Source organism: Penaeus japonicus, unplaced genomic scaffold (assembly GCF_977035675.1).
Source record: "Penaeus japonicus unplaced genomic scaffold, GWHDUDI00000001_assembly GWHDUDI00000022, whole genome shotgun sequence".
Classification (NCBI taxonomy): Eukaryota; Metazoa; Arthropoda; class Malacostraca; order Decapoda; family Penaeidae; genus Penaeus; species Penaeus japonicus.
In genome coordinates, this window is record NW_028234424.1 from 7,044,705 (window position 1) to 7,062,204 (window position 17,500).

The 17,500-nt window shown below is 36.5% G+C and overlaps 3 protein-coding genes across 3 annotated transcripts in view; 1 reads left to right on the forward strand and 2 right to left on the reverse strand.

The window, feature by feature from the left end:
- LOC122242347 (uncharacterized) overlaps window positions 1–1,065 on the reverse strand; it is an 11,032-nt gene extending 9,967 nt beyond the window's left edge. Inside the window, exon 1 of the mRNA XM_042999642.2 lies at window positions 927–1,065. The gene's annotated coding sequence lies outside the window, so the exon portion shown is untranslated. The remainder of the gene's footprint in view (window positions 1–926) is intronic.
- A 384-nt stretch (window positions 1,066–1,449) lies between these two features.
- Ctf4 (Chromosome transmission fidelity 4) lies at window positions 1,450–12,449 on the forward strand. The gene is made up of 18 exons (XM_042999639.2): window positions 1,450–1,660; window positions 3,761–3,872; window positions 4,786–4,937; window positions 5,244–5,341; window positions 5,522–5,769; window positions 6,009–6,254; window positions 6,970–7,165; window positions 7,320–7,462; window positions 7,686–7,870; window positions 8,429–8,676; window positions 8,879–9,105; window positions 9,257–9,391; window positions 9,512–9,682; window positions 9,858–10,069; window positions 10,394–10,506; window positions 10,655–10,875; window positions 11,365–11,655; window positions 11,850–12,449. The coding sequence occupies exons 1-18, from the start codon at window positions 1,581–1,583 to the stop codon at window positions 12,039–12,041; spliced, it is 3,270 nt and encodes a 1,089-aa protein (XP_042855573.2). The 5' UTR covers window positions 1,450–1,580; the 3' UTR covers window positions 12,042–12,449.
- Window positions 12,450–13,682: 1,233 nt separating this feature from the next.
- Window positions 13,683–17,500, reverse strand: part of Chmp1 (charged multivesicular body protein 1) — a 9,324-nt gene continuing 5,506 nt past the window's right edge. Inside the window, exons 3-4 of the mRNA XM_042999640.2 lie at window positions 16,324–16,544; window positions 13,683–15,866 (exon numbers count right to left, since the gene is read on the reverse strand). Coding sequence (XP_042855574.1) covers window positions 15,746–15,866; window positions 16,324–16,544 — 342 coding nt within the window. The 3' untranslated portion in view covers window positions 13,683–15,745. The remainder of the gene's footprint in view (window positions 15,867–16,323; window positions 16,545–17,500) is intronic.

The following is a 17,500-nucleotide window of genomic DNA, read 5'->3' on the forward strand; positions in this document are numbered from 1 at the left end:
ATAATTATAATCATAATGATAACAATAATAGTGAATATATATAAAACAATAATAGAAATGACAATACTATGAAACACAAACATATGAAACTGCTGAAACATAATACCAATAATCATAGTCTCCCCCCCCCCCCTACTTCCAACATCTGTAAGTGTGCACCTGTCAATCCACCTGTTATACTTTGATTTTAATCTAATAAATGAAATAGACCTACATAATCAATATACCAGGAAGAGACGAGAATAAAAACAAATTGATTGTAATAACAATTCATAGCAGTTAAAAATAGGTATACTATTTTTTTTTTTTTTTTTTTCTATTGGACAATATGTCAAGCTCTCTGTAAAAGTCAAGAGGAACTGTATATGCTCTTTTCTAAATCGTGTTGTATTTATTCTAATCGTAATAATCATGAATCTTCCTCACCTCTCTCTTTTTATTTTTATTTATCTATTTTTTAAATTGTTCCTCTGGGGCAATTTATCCTCTCTTCCTTCCCATAAACCCAATAGAAATGAAAATTTATATCATTAACAAATAAATTCGCCAAAATAATAATAATAATAATAAAAAACTCCAGCAAAATTACATCTCTTTAAATGTTACTTACTGAGTGTAATCTCGTGTATTGTATTTTTCTCGACCTCAAGATGGGTCTCATAATCATTATTTTTTTAGTATTATTTCCACAAAATCACCTCTTATACTACGCCACAACTGAGATATGAGTCACCACTTGTTTGTTTCTTGGTTGTATTCTATTCTTTCTAATGAGGAGAGGAGGGGGAAGAAGAGAGAAGAGACAAGAGGGAGAGGGAGAGCGAGAGAGAAAAGCAATCATAATAAATTCAGCTATTTCTCACAGCAAACCTTGCCATTAATCCTTTGACATTATGCAAAACACGTCTTAAAGCAACATTAATTACCTTTCTCGAACTTATAAAATCTATTGCACTTGACGTATCTACAATCTCCAGCACGTATATTGGACACGAAAAAAAAGGATGTTCTTTCACTCCCAGACTCAACAGTGCACTGAATGGTGGAAAATGGCCTCCGAAGTCGTCATTCACACTCGTGACGTCACAGACACACCACTTTGTAAACAAGGGCCAAATAACGTTTTCTTGAGGTTATATGTATATCCTATGATAGATGATTAGAGTTTATGGCTATTTATTGTGATTGAAGGGTTGTACAGGATGGTTCTTTTGTTAATTTTGTGGAGTTAAACACGAACTAGTTTTCGTGACGTCACGGTAGTACGACTGTCTAACATAAAACAACTATATTAAATATTAACTATTAGAGCTTAAATATTATAATTATATATGTTTTCGTAATAACTGTTTTTAATAATAAATAGAACATAATCATATGAAAAGTTATATGATATAATTAATTTAAATATCTACACAGGCACAGTACTTCAGAGTTCGCATGACCCTCGACGCAATGGATATTTGGCGCGCTTTATCAGCTGTTTTTGGTCTCCCGGGAAGGAACAACAAGCCTCCAATTCACGCGCTTTTGCACTTAAATGAAGTCTCAGGCGGTAAAATAACACTGATAACAGCAACATGGAATCGAAGAAGATGAGACCTACGAGATATGCCCATTTCGAAGGGCATACGGACCTCTGTTACACCGATGATGGAAGGTTCGTGCTTTTGGGATGTGTTGATCACTTAGTTTCATTGTCTTTTATTTTCTGATTTTATTTTGACTAATCCTTAAAATGATTTTTATTCCTCACTGGTATAATCAGGAGCCGCAGAGTGATTTAGAGAATCATACATACATATTTGTTTCTCCATGAACAATATATTAAGAGAGAACGATAAATCGGACTCGCATGGACCTACGAAACGATAGAAAGCTAAAAAATAACCAACCAAAGAATTATTATAAAAAAAGAATCATATATTACAAATCGGGTAAATGTACAGAAGCCACCCACAGTAGCTGCTCTAAAAGATCTTTTGCCATAATGCCATTGGCTGTGTTAAGTGTCAAGGCAGAGCTTTTATCCGTAATGCATTTGATAATTAATTACCGTAAGAATAAGGTATATTCCATGAGATCATTAGATGGTGGAGGCTTGCTGGTCAGTGGTGGACGAACAAGTGTCTTTTTAATATTATTGGTCATTTGGGAAATAGAATTGCCCTAAAATATGGAAAAATTATGGGAATGGCCATAGAGAATGCATAAAACAAGATTTATCAGATATAGATATAGATATTAAAAGTATCGTAGAAAGTGAAGGTCTGCGGCTGGTGATGGTAGGCTTATTAATGCCGCAGCCTCCGTGTTTCAAATTGTAGTTAAAGGTAAATAATTTGGCACATATGTTCTGGTAAGATGGAATTTGTAGGCCTCTTTGGTGATTTATCATTGATAGATTGAAAGAAGGGTAAATTTCTAGAATAGATCTACATCATAGAACCATTGAAGTTGGTATTCATTGGTATTGAATTGGTATTCGAAATCCCTGCCCAAAATCTCTTTGTGCCATGCAATCGTAATCACAGAGTACATGGTATACCTCGCAAATAAGTAGCCACGTTTTTTATACCTATTTTATAGTAGACAGAAATATATCATGTAATTGCAATTTGTTAGTAAACATTGATAAAATAGCAACTTTTGATAGATATTCACTGATTTTACCCAGCAATTTCCCCGGGATACTTCATGCCCTCCTCACTTATCAGGTCTGATATCATCGTTATTAGGTTCTGTTGAATAAAACCACTATAGATGCAGACTAGACATTACAAGAAGTCTGTTGATACCAATTTCAATGGATTTTATGACACAGACCTATTCTAGGAGTTTACCGAACAAGGTGCAGAGACCATGGTGATTGTAGGACTTACTTTAGGGAAATGTGGACTTGGGTTCAAGAAAAACTATGATTAGTTTACGTTTTCTGCAAAATAACGAAATTGTGAATAAATTGCATTTGATTTTGATATTATCTTTGACTTTAGTCGGAATGTGATCCATCTTTAACATTCTATTAAGAGCCACTCTAAAGTACCAATGCATTTAAAATCTTTACATTTTTTTGTTCTTAATTTTCAACCTTGTTGTACGAAAAAATCAGGTCTTATAATAAACTGTGAAAACATTGAGTGTCAAGGAATGGATAGCAATCTGAATATTTTATACGATGCTGTTAGTGTCTTTCCTATGGAAGAGTACAGATTTTTAGCCCTTCTGTGATCGGATCACTTTTGTCTTGTATTTTTCTATTGTTGAATATACAAGCTATTTATTCCTGCTGTTGTGCAAGTAACTAGGGCATCATACCAAAAGCAATTTGATATAATTTTGCTGAAATATAGTATGTAGACTCAAATATCATACCATAAGTCTAGAAAATAGAAGACACAAACATTCCAAAATGCTGTACCTAACCTGAACATCTTAAGATGTGGCTTTTTTTGGAAGGGTTAAGCATATAAAAAATTATTAAAAATTTGGGTAGTGTACATGTGTCTAAATAATATTTTTATACTTTCCATTAATGCAGATTAAACTTTATTGTATTATATTTGAATAATATGCATAACCAAAATATTTGTACTTTGCATTAATACACTATAAGATAACATGTATTAGAAAACTTGCACACAAATTTTTGACCAAATTTATTATAGCATTCAAACTACAATCATTTGTATCAAAAACAAAAAACATAAAAATATTTTGTAACATCTTTGTTCTTTCTTTTGCATTCTACTTTCTTCAGGTTTATAATAACATGCGGCACAGATGGAGAAGTGCGCGTCTTTGAAGGCCTCGATGACGATGACTGCAAAACGCATGTGGTGGCAGAGTGTGCGCATTCCATTGCTTATCAGGTTAGTGAACTCTTAGTGTTGGAGAACAGGATGGTTGACTTTCTTTAGTGGAGAAATTGTTACTATAAAAACACATGCTCAAACTTTTTTTCTCTCTCTCACTCTCTTTCTCTTTCACTCCTCTTCTTCTCTTCCTCTCTTCCTCCTCTCCTCTCCCCCCTCCTCTCCTCTCTCCCTCCTCCTCTCCTCTCTACCCCCTCCTCTCCTCTATCTCCCCTCCTCTCCTATCTCTCCCTCCTCTCATCCTCCCCTCTCTTCTCTCATCCTTTCCTTTCCTCTCTCCCTACTCTCCTCCTCTCCACCCTCTCCTTTCTTCTCTCCTATCTCCTCCTCCTCTTCTCTCCTCTCCCTCCTCTTCTCTCCTCTCCCTTCTCTTCTCTCCTCTCCCTCCTCTTCTCTCCTCTCCCTCCTCTCCTCTCCTCTCCTCTCCTCTCCTCTCCTCTCCTCTCTCCTCTTCTCTCCTCTCTCTCTCCTTTCCTCTCTCCTCTCCTCTCCTTCCTCTTCTCTCCTCTCCTTCTCTATTCTCCCTTCTCTCTCTCTCTCTTCTATTTCCCCTTTCTCCCACTAACACATTCTGATACAATATTAAGTGAGTATCAAAGTAAAGTACAGGGCAAATATACAAATTTAAAAGTATGATTTTTTTTCTCTATTCCCCATGAGGAATTCTGCCTAATTTGCAATTCTATTAGTTTTGTTTCCAATAGGTGAACTAATCATCACTCTCCCAAATAAGTTCCCTATTAATATTTATTTGAATGAGTTATATTGTTTTACATAGTAATTCCCTTGAATGATGCTCCCCACACACTTACCCATTCTTTCAATTTGAATTTTTGTTGAAAGATGTTGCCCCATTTGACTTTTTTTTTTTTTTTTACGAGAATTAAATTTCATACTACCTCTCTAAAAGGATGGAAGATTCTTGGTGGGCACTGACAGTAACATGGTCCAAGCCTATACCCTAGATGAAGGTTTACCTGATGGCATCATTACCAGGTTCACTGCCCCAACTACACATATTGTTATTAGCAAGGATTCAAAGAAAGTTGTCTGTGCTGGAAGGTTGGTGGACTCACTCTTTTTATTTTGTTTTTATTTTGTTCACTCTTTTACATTCATTATTATCTCTAGATAACTTATTTTGATTTTTTTAGTATTTGATTTTTTAAAATTTATTTCTCCTACACTTGGTTATTACTCTTCATATTAATTTCTCATATATTCTTTTATGTGTGATATATTAACTTTAGGTATATCTTTATTTCATTTTTTTTATTCCATTGTATTATTTCTTTATTGCTTAAACACAAAATAGATTATCAGCAGTGGATAAAAATGCACATTTTATTCATATATGTAACTTTGCAGTGACATGACCATCAAAGTCCATGACACCGTGGCATACAAGGACAAGGTGTTGAATGGTCACCAAGCTCCTGTCCTCTCAGTTGCTCTGGACCCTAAAGGTTAGTGGCATTTTCTCAAACATGTGGTCAGTGGAAGGAATGGTGCTGTATGTTATGGTGGAAATACGAATCATAAGTCTATTGCATATGTTTATTATTTGTTGTAGGAAGATATGCTTTACAACTTAAGAACCTTCACTCTAAAACCTATAGTGTTCAACCTCTCTTTGAATTCTCCAGGGGAGTTTCTAGCTTCATCGTCATGTGATGGAAGTGTGAAAGTGTGGGACCTTCAGACATCTGTGTCAGTGGCCTCCTGGAATGTTGTACCCAAGACAAACAGCTTCTCTTCCTCGCAGACCTTGTGCCGCTTGGCTTGGTCATCAGACGGCCAGTATCTCCTTGTCCCTGTTGGGTTGAAGGTTCATGCCTATGCTCGGAAAGACTGGCAGATTCACCATTCTCTGGAACATGAGTCTATAAAAGAGGTATGTGTCCAAAGAGTTTAGGATTGGAAATTAATCTACAAGATAATGTAATTTCTTTTTAAAATATTGTGTACTAGGAAACCGAGTTTTTTGGCTTTGGTCAGCCCCCTCTCAGTGCTTTCTAGTTGTTATTGGGATAGTGACTATTTGACATATTAATCTGTTTTGATACTGTAAACCCTAACATTAGAGACTTATCATTTGAAAAAAAAAAAAATTTAACAATGTCTCTGTCTTAGACAGTATCCCTGGCTGCAGTGTCCAGCTGTGGGAGGTTTGTCGCCGGGGCCTGTCGAGATGGTGTAGTTTTGGTTTGGGATGCTAGCAGTCACCAGATCGTCCTCTCCGAGAAGCATCCCAAAGGTCTTGCCATAACAGGAATGGCATGGAACCCCAGCGGGAAGAAGGAGTTGGCATTTGTCGATTGTGATGGCCAGTTGGGGACGTTAGAGAACATCATTGAGGGAGACTATGAATCAAAACCTGTGAGTATACTGTGAAGTATTCATAGCTTGTGTGTCTTTCTTGAAAGAAATTTTACATTATTTAATTGTTTTTTTTTAGGATTGAAATGAAAGGAAAATCTTATCTTTATATTAATTATGGTGTTTTAGATTATATAATTATGCATATGTATTTTTTTCTTAACTTATTTTCCATGTTCAGGCTTTTTTATTGTAAAGTAATGTACTCTATATTTATGCAGATTATTATTATTATTATTATTATTTTCAAGCATCAAGGAAAGAATTAGATGATATGGCTTTATAATTATTAGAAATACCTCTTAATCCATTGGTGCTGGTTGACGTGATATCATGTCATGTGAATATCTTGCTCCTTCCAGATGTCATCCTATCATGTCATGATTTCTCCTAAAAACATATGATTTACATCATTAATCTATATACATAGAAGGACCATTTGTATAGACGCATTTTAATTCACTTGTGAAAATAATGTTAAGAAATTCAAAAAACAATTATCACCCTTTGAAGTGGGCGGCTCATAGAGGCACAGTGCAGCATTGTGCCGGGAGAGGTCTCGTGCTTAGTCACGGCATGCACTTGTTATCTGGACGGCAGGAGTGGTATTACACATATATGACATAATATAAGTATGAATGTGTTTAAGTCTATAATTTCACTTAAAAGAAAAAGATGAAAAAATGTATCAAGCCTTCAATTTTGTCTTTCCTAGGGTAAAACAAACAATACATCAGAATCAGAAAAAACAAGTGGAACAGCTGACTTCCCACCAGCTGATGTAGACATGGCAGAGGAGGACGATGAGTTTTCTCTTACCAAGATCAAGCAGCAATTAGGTTTTGCAGATGATGAAGAGGGCACATTCCTTGGACTGCCTGAGGATAGTGATCTCATTAAGGGAGACCCAAGTAGGTATTTTTTTATTGATCCAGCTCAATTGATCTATGCTAAATGCTATCTTTTATTTTATAGCTCCTTTGATGTTTCCTGACTAGTGCATTATTAAAGATTAATTACACACACCATGTAACTATAGCAAGTAATTTACATTCCCATTCGCAGGTATAAAGCCGACAGATGATGACACAGCAAGCATCATCACCACAAGGACGGAACTGCCTCCTGCTCCAGTTATGAAGCTCCCTGAAATCCAGAAGCCATTCCAACCCGGCATGTCCCCAGAGCATCTCAATGACAGATATATGGTGAGTTGTTGCAGGTGTGTGTAGAGAGCTAAAGGGTTCTGGAGATATTGAGTATATTAAAAATCGTTCTGATCGACCAGCCATGCATCTATTGGATATATTATGGAATATATTCAATATGGTACCTTTCAAAGAAGATAACTGCTTGTTATTGATGATTATTTTGGTGTTTCTTTAATATTTCTTTGTGGAGAATGCTAACTGAAATTCTGAAATTCTGCAGTTATGGAACAATGTTGGCATTGTGCGGCAATATTCCAGCGAGGATGAGAACAGCATAGATGTTGAGTTCCATGACACCTCAGTGCACCATGCTCTTCACCTCAACAACAACAGTGGGCACAGCATGGCAGCACTTTCTACCCAGGCTCTAGTACTAGCATGTGAAGCCCAGGATGACCAACCTAGGTTAGTTCCACTACCTTGTTTTGTGAATGTAAACAGGAAAGTGTCAAAATTGCTCGATGACGAAATATGCGTTTGATGAGTATGGAGTTGTCCGTCCTTGGTTAGACTCTCCTGCTGATTCCCAGACGCTAGGTAATCTTGGTGTGTTGCCATCAGACTCAGGCACTCACTGTAAATCCCTAGCCAGATGGTGGTTTTGTCTGTTATCAGGGTGTCAGCTGAAAAATTGGCTGATCACTCAGTGGGTTGACGTACAAAGGCTTATAGGGTGGTTATGATCACAGTATGTGAGCTGATAAAACAGATCAGGTTTGTTGATACATTTTGGTGTTTGGCTTACTTGATTTGTGAAGTTAGCTATTCTTGTGAGATAAGGACCTCATAAACCCTCATATTGACCACAGGGACCCTCAGTAGGCAACCTTGGACACAAGGATTTCTCCTGCTTGTGATTATTCTTTAGTAATCTGAGAGCAAAATCCTCCATGGATAATAGATGGATAGTTATCAAGACTGGATTAATTTGGAGGAAATGAAAGCGAGTTAAATCTTTTACAGCAAGTTGGCCGTGCAGCACTTTTCAGCCTGGGGAGGAAGCAAGGAGTGGCATGTGGACATGCCTCCTGAGGAAGAAATCCTGGCCTTGAGCATTGGAGTGGGCTGGCTAGCTGTGGCAACTGACCGCAGGAACCTCAGGATCTTCTCGACATCAGGGATACAACGGGATGTCCTAAGCATCCCCGGGCCTGTGGTGTGTCTGGCTGGGTTTGAGGAACAGCTAATGGTTGTGTTCCACAGTGGGATGGGTGAGACTTTTCTCTCATAAGTTCACAAGTTTAGTTTAGTTTAGTTTTTTTTTTATGTCTTATACCTTCACTAGAATACCTTGTTTGTTGTTTGTTGTTAATCTGGGGAGGTATGTTTTATGTGATTACTATCTGAATACATCTTAGCTTTATGAAGATTTCTAGAGGTTAAGGAAATCAATTGATTGTATCCCCTTTTTAGGAGTCTCCGGTGATCAACATATGTCTGCCATCATCCTGAGTGTGAATGGTAACAAACACCCCGTCCCCCTCTCTTGCCCTGTGCCCCTCTCTCCCCGATCTTATCTGGCTTGGGCTGGTTTTACTGATGAAGGCACTCCCACCATCATGGACAGTGCTGGTATTGTTCGCATGATGCACTTTAAGTACGGCTACAACTGGACGGTCATTCTCAACACAAAGAATCATGTGAGTAGTAATGAGCAGATTCTAAAGAAAAATTGAGAACAGAAATGGGAATTGATTAGTTGTTTATTTCTGGATATATATATGACTGTTGCCTAAGAGCATGCATACAAGAGCTTCAAAGAAAACTTAAGAACATTTTTATTTCTTGCAGACAAAAGGCAAAAGTGACAACTACTTCATGCTGGGCGTGAGCGAGACACAGGGCAATGTGCGATGCATTCTGTGCAAGGGAGGACGTTATCCTCCTGTGTTGCCTAAACCCCATGTCTCCATCATTAATATGCAGGTATGCTACAACTGACTTGCACATCTTTAATGATCCTTATTTTATATTGTTTATCATTTACATTTAAATCCTAATGCTTGAAAGTGAAAGTGAATAATTGAATACTTGATTGCTTTCCAGGTGCCATTATGTGAGCTGGAAACAGAGAAAGGCGGCCTTGAAGAGAAGACGCTGCGCTCTGGTCTCCTGCTGAACACCGTAGAGCGACTTGGACGCCAAGGCTATGACATAGAGGATTCAAAGAGTGAAGCTGACAAGATCCTCAAGGAAGCCATGATCAAGCTGTTTGCTGTGAGTTTGTGCATGCATTATACTTTTGTGTGTGATTTAATTATTTAACATAATTTAATGCAATAATCTCTTGTGTAGATATAAATTTTAATATTTGTTCCTGCAATGACTCCTTCCTGTTTTGTTTCAAAGACATCATTAAGAAGTAACAAGCCTTGATTCCTTTTGTTTCCAGCTGGCGTGCCGTACAGAGCGTGAATCCCGAGCCTTGGAAGTGTGCCAGTTGATGCCATCATACCACACTGTTCAGCTAGCCATAAAATATGCAGGGAAACTCCACCGACTGCAATTGGCAGATAAACTGGGTGAGGTTGCATCAGCCAAGATGGAGGAAGAAATGGAGAAAGCTGCCAAGTCACAACATGTTGAAGAAGATGATTTGCAAATGTACAGTTGATTTGTGAAATTATTATTTTGAGTGGATTGTTTAAACCTTTTGAAAGCAGAAATGAAGGTTGAGGTTTTATTTATAATTTAGTAGTGAAAATTCAAATCAGGATCTTTCAATTTTATTTATAGCATCACCAAGGGAGAATAGGGAGGACATTTCATTCATGAAATCCATAGTTGGCCTCTTTTTGATATCTGACAAGAAATAGCATGGTTTTTGCCACTTTTTGTGTAAAGTTGACCTTACTGTTTTGTTAGTAGGTAAACATCTTTTGAGCTGCCTCTTGTGGTGGAGCTGTATTTGAAAAGTATTTCTTTCAGGTATGGAAGTGGCATGCGGAGAATAAGGAGAGGAGACGCAGAAGAGGAGGATGAAGAGGATGATTACTCTGAGCAGATTCAGGAACAAATGGATAATGATGGAACTGTAGCTGGTGTGTAGTTAGTTATTGGTCTGTCATGTAATTTTACTTTATACCCTTTGTTTAGTGTTCTGCCTTGTAGAACCTTAATGATCATCCTGAAATCTATGATATCATACAATACTTACACAAAACCGCTCTTCCTTCCCCCACCTTGCAGACAACCCACTATTAGCAGCAGCAGCGAGAAGAGAGAACAACACCCCACGCGGAGGCCTCCTTTCCTCGCAGAACTCAAAGAACCCCTTCAAAAAGGGTGGCACTCCCTCATCGGCGCCACAGAGTGGAAAGCGAGGAATCAACGTCATCGATCAGTTCAGAAAATCCCAGAAAAAGATGGATTCCAGCCCTGTCTTGAGGCCTGTTGTCAAGAAGCCGCAGGTAAGAAGAGGGAGCTCTGTTGGATTGAAACTGAGAATTTGATTTCTATGATGTACCAATCCATAACAAAGTATCTCTTCTCTGATGGGTATTAGTAAACCTATCCACTCCCTATAATTGGGTTAATTTATGTAAGCTAGTAACAAAGTTGAATGCTCCACAGTTCTGTCAAAGCCAACCTTTCCTGCAGCTGCACAAGATCATCTCGCACTGTATTTATCATTAGCTTTGTGCACTTTCTTTAAACATGCTCACAAACATCCCTGAGTGTCTCAACAAAAAAGTTTGCAAATATTCCCTTCACATGGAGGTTTAAGAATAATCCTGTTACAAGCTATAGTTACCATTTCAACAAGTTTTTAGTCTTTACCAAATATATTGTTTTATATAGTTGAATTGACAACCACCAATAGAAACAGAAAGTTACATAACTGTTTCCAGTGCATTACTTCATATTATCCTACCTATTTCCTGCTTCCCTTTTCCCAGGCCAAGCAAACAACAATCAAAAAAGATTTGCAGGAGGAACAGCCAGTTGCCTCAGGGAAGGAGAATGTCTCAGAGAATATACCTGACAAGACCACTAAACCAGCCATGACAAACCCATTCAAGAAACAGGAGAAGGCCATTGACACTCCTCCCAAGAAGCAGTCAGCATTGCAACTGTGGCTGGCTGACAATGAGAAGGCTGTGAAGGAGAAGTACCCTGATGCCAGCGAGAAGGAATTGCTGGCCAAGGCTGCAATGATGTTCAAGGATGTGGATAGTGACACTAAGCAGGTATGCTTGATTTTGATTTGTATGTGTCTTCCCCCCCCCCCCTCCCCAATATACTACCCTTAATATTAGAAAGATTCCATTACTACTTTCATTCAGTTACTGTACTGGAAGTTGTGTATCCCCAGAATTTCTACTTTCTTCATTTGTTTACCAAATACTGTTAACTAGATAATTAACTCCTCTAAACATTCCAGAAATACAAAGTCCTGGCAGCTGGTACTCCTGCAGCAACAACAGAACCACCAGCAGAAACCAGCACAGCCCAAATTGATGATGATAAGAAGCGCAAACGTGAGGCAACAACTCCAGAATCTCCGGCTGAAAAGAAGGCCAAGGGTTCAGGCGTTAACAAGCTTGCTGCATTTGCCTTCAACAAGGATTCGTAGTCCTTGCACTTTCGGCCTTTTGTATATATTTGTGTAAATGTTTTTATAAAGAGATTAGTTTTTACGATTTTTTATGTATATATATATATGCACACACTATTTTCTAAAAGTATTTATATTATTGTGAAGGTAGGATAGATTGGATGATTATATTTTTAAAATTTTGATATTGGAGCAAGATCATTGAAATTATTGATGTCCATAGCTTGAACTTTATTTCCAAACAATTCAGATGTAATCAGATACAACAGATTATACTTTAGAATTTCAAATAAATTGTGTAGAAAATATTCCATTGATGAACCAGTGATATTCATTGACAAAAATTAGCAAAAACCAAAAAAATATGAACATGAATGTGATGATTTTTTTTTTTTTTTTAATAAAGCCAAAAAGATGAATAAAAAAGTACTCTTATTCATCCAAATCACCTGCCATATCTTAGGGTAACATGAAGCACAAAGTACAGGTTAACCCATTTGTGCCAGTCAAAGTCCTATCAAATGACAAAGAAAATTCCAATTTATCCGGGTGTTTTCTGACCAAATTCCAGGTGGGGCAGCTATGATGTGCAGGAACATCAGCAATTGCATGCAGATTGTTCTTAAGTCTAATTATTTTTCATAATTTCTTTCTCTGTTACTTAATTTAGTGTTTGAATGTCATAAAATGTGATAGAACAAAAAACAAAAAAATGGTCACCGAAAACTATATAATAATGATATGGTAATTTCTACTTCTAATCAGTTGAGTAAAATGATCTGAGTTGAAAAAATTATTGTAAAATCAAATATGATTGGCCAAGAGAAGAAGTTTTTAAGAAACGCTAATGTATTACTATTTCTAATTTGTTTGATTACCCATGATATCATGTCATGTCATGTCATAAGGTACATGTACATAGTTGTATATACAGTATGATTATATTTTTGTATTGGAAAAAAAAGTATAAAACGTCTTTTTTGATACCTCGCTAAAGGAATGCTTCCTCTTTCCATTGGTCTTATCACATAGAAGTGAAGAATATAGGCAATAAAATAACATTAGAAAGGCATTGCTTTTACATGTTCTTCAACCAAAATATTTTTACATACCCTTACATTGTACACACAATCATGCAATGCATAAGGATAGGGTGGGTGAAGAATGCTTTAAGAGGTTCTGCGCGGCCTTGTGCAGTGGGATAACACCCTGGAACGAAGCGTCATACTCTTGTTATCTTCCCGGTGGAAGCAGGAGTAGGCAAAAATATGTTCCGTCGTTAATGGGTTAAAGAATAAAGATTTTGATAAACACAGCTCTCAAAATTTTCAGTTTGTCTCTAAATTACTTTTGTAGGGATTTCAATTTCAAATATGATAATACTGTTGGAGTAACAGCAATGCATGTACACTTTTATTTTGGTTGTGTTAGGAAGTTCTTGTGCATTTTCATATACAAGGTAAATTTTGTTATTCTATATGCAGGGAAGGTATATGGGATTATGACTTTTAGGGGTTATCAATCCATATGGGAATTCCCCAAAGTGAGAGAGTGAGTGAGTGATTCTGTGAGTGCATGCATAAAGATAAATTCTGTAAGAAGGAACTTGCAAACCCCCACCCAGGATTGCCTAAGATAAAGGATTAGGAAAAAAACACAAAACTTTCTCTAATTTAATAAAGTTTCATATAAAGTATTAGTTGAGTGGCCAGGTATATTTAATGGGTTTTCAGTATAAAACATTAACTAGGCACTATACACAAAATGAAAACAAAAAAAGATTTATATTGTGTAATATATATATATATATATATATATATATATATATGAATCTACAATGTCATTTAAGAGAATAACAATCCAAACTATTTTATATTTATGACCATTGTAATTTCAAAGGCCATGTCCATACTGGTAGTGAGGTGCTGGCAAGTGGAGGCAGGAGTGAGATGGTGTGTTTTATAATGCTTTTATATAGTTACTGGGGAAATACTTGAACTGTAAGGTTCATGCAATAAAAGTTAAAATGTGAACTCTTCTTGTCATAGTCCTTGCTTGCACACTACTAGTGTGGACACAGATTACAGTACTACAAAACCTCTCTCCAGCCCACTAGCATCAACTTGCTGTCATTGTAGACATAATAAATCTATGGTTAACACACAAAAAAAGTTGCTAGAGCAAAATCTCGTTCAATGTCTCATAATCCTATAAAATGAAGTATAACCTAAAAGCTTTGTTGCACTTTAAGTGTGGATGAGAATTTTAAAATTAATGTAACTGCAACTAGACAGCTTTTCTGTTATTTACACAAGAAAAAAAGATGGACAACTAATTAAAGTTTTGAAAAATGAGCTTTTTCCCCCAAGCTAGTACCAATATTTTAAATATGCAATACAGGTTGTCAGAATGATAAAATCCCTCCCCCTCCTCTTATAATTGATATAGAACCTGTCTCACTAATAATTAGTCACATGTATGAATAATTCTAAACATGTCATTTGTTTATCATTACTAATGCACATAAAAAATAAACACAATGCTTTACTTGAACTTGTAATGAAGAATAATGAATAGATTTATCCATTACATAATGCATAAAAAGCAGCAGAAAATTGCAATTACTGCATATGAGAATGTGCTTGCTATCCATTGATATTTCATATGTTTACCCCTTCAAGACCCAAACCACAAAGTCTAAATAAAAAGTCTTATGTTGAAATAAAAAGTATCTATTTATCATATAGTACACTGTATTGCCTACAATATATTGACAATAATGTTTGTTCAATCACCTTTATAACATATTTCTGGCAAATGGCTATGTCTGGTGTAGCCCTTAAAATTATTGTTTGTATAGGATATATATAATTAATGTAATGTACAGTTCCCTTCACTTTCAGCTGACCACTCAGAGTTGCCAATGTGTAAACCACAGATTTTGAGTTTTGAATCCAAAACAACATGCTCCCCGTATTTTGGGATGACACAATACTGGTGGTTCATTCATTGGCAATGCTAAGTGGGAGGGAATTGCACATATATATCAATATAACAAAGATTGTGATACACTTAATGTGAATCTTAATCTATTTTCATTTTTTAATCACCTACAAAATCAGGATTTACAATGATCCAATAAATGAAATGATTGAGAATGATAATCACTGCAACATGTACTGCTATACAGCTGCAATATGTGGCAAACAGTAGTGCTCTTGTCCTTAACAGATCAATCAACAGAAAAATAGGGTACCAGGCAAAAGAAAAGAAGAAAAAAAATCATAACCTATAAAAAAATAATTACCCATACCTGTGAAATGATAGCTATGTCAATTCTATATATATTTTTTAAAAACACTTTCAAGACATGAATTCTACTCTAAATATCTATCATACAACAAACCCTACAGCATTCTCTCACACCCTAAAACTGCATAACTCTACACCTGTTTACATTTATCATATCTTTGTAAACTATATGGATGTGGAAGGGTATGTAAGGCCCCAATACAGAACCATAGCACAGGCTTTTTCACTCAATCTATTGTGACAAATCTATGAACAACCCTTAGTAGAACCTAAAAACATGCGCAGAACAATGCGGGTGAGATGAATGACATGGCATGCTTTTTGACATCTATTCCTGTGGCTTCTGTGTATTTTGAAATTTGGTGAGAAAATATTTTTTCTTTCTTGTCTTGGATGGTCTCTGGAGGAAATTACGAGTTACGGAGCTTGGCCAGTCTCTGCGTGAGCTCGTCCTGGTCTTGGCTGGCTTGCGTAGCCCCCACCCCAATAGTGGACATGCTGCCTGAGGGGAGCTCCATGTTCAACTCCAGTCTGAAAAAAAAAAGAAAAAAATCCCAAGGAATTTTAGAATTATCTTTGCACATGAGGAAACAAGAAAATGAATAGTCAAGTTTTTTATTCATAAAGTATTAACCCATTGCGGATGGGTGTCGTGACGTGTATGACAGAGCCGATTAGGCCTAAAAGATGGGTGTTAATGCATACATAATGCACTCAATCATGAAGTATCATGGTTGTAACAGCACTAGCTTCAGGACTACAGAGTTCCAATGTCAGCCTAAACCCTTGTTTTGGGTTGGATTTATGGTCTATGATGCTGCCAGTGCTGGTGGCATCATAGACCACCCATCCTGACTGCTAGCCAGGTCGTTAGGCACCCAGTCTGCATTGGGTTGTTAAGAGAGAGTAATAATATATATTTTTTGACATTAAACCTAGTTTAACAAAGATGATGATGGTGATATAAAAGTAAAGAGAGCACACATACCCAGCCTCATCAGCAGCCTGCGACATAAGGCCATTGACAGCATCCTGGGGTATGGCAGTGGTCACTGTATCACTCATGGCAGTGTCCATGTAAGAGCTCTGCACATCCAGGTCCTCAAACTGTTTCTCAAACCTGTCCATGAGAGCAGAGATTTTCTCCAGATTCATGCTCTTCATGGCTGCATCCAGGTTCTTCACCACACCTGCCATGCTTTGTGTTACCTGCAGAGAGTGAGGGAATAGTATGCTTTAATACCTGGAAGTTATGGATGTAACACCATATGTATTAACCCTCCCAAGACGAGCCACATCTTAAGATGTTCAGCCTGGGCTGGGCACCTTTAGATGTGTTTTCTATTATTTTCTAGACTTAGGGTATGACATATGAGTCTATGTATAATATGTTAGCAAAGTGGTACTAATTATCATTTGGTATTATGCATTAATTACACAACTGAAGAAGTAAATAGAAGAAGAGAAGAAGAACTGTTGTATTTATTCAGAGGTCACATGGTAGAAAATCTAGGCACAGAATGCATACAGTAAATATAATAATTGACTAAGTTTTACCATTGTGGAGATACACTTTTACAATTCAATAGGATACTTATGAAGAAAGTTACTAGCGCAGTGGTTCCCAAACTAACTTAGATTATGCCTCTTTTTGTTTCCAGCAGAACTGCATGTCCCACCTCCTCTTTTTTGTATTTATATGAAATATAATTCTTCTTGTATTTATGTCTTAGCATTGTTTAGGAAAACAAAGATTTTTGCTTATATTACAATGAATAAAACAAATACAGGAATGAGGCATTTTACTAAATAAAAACTTCATTCAAAGGAAGCAAAAAAAGTTTAAAAATTGTCAAATTCGCAAAATGGCCTAGCAGTTCCTAAACTAAATAACTTAAAAACATGTTTTATAATATTCGGAAATACACATGAGACTGAAATGAATATGCAACAAATCTAGAAAAATAATGGATTCCATGATATGCACAGTTTCATAAACTAAATATAAAAATATATAAAGATATGGCACATACATAGATTTCAAGTTCTCACAGTAATGAAATATAAAGACACTTACTCCAGATAGTTGTTCTTGGAATGTTTTCAATATTCTTATTAAACAATGATTTTGGAGCAGATGATATAACACCCACTAGTTTTAGAAC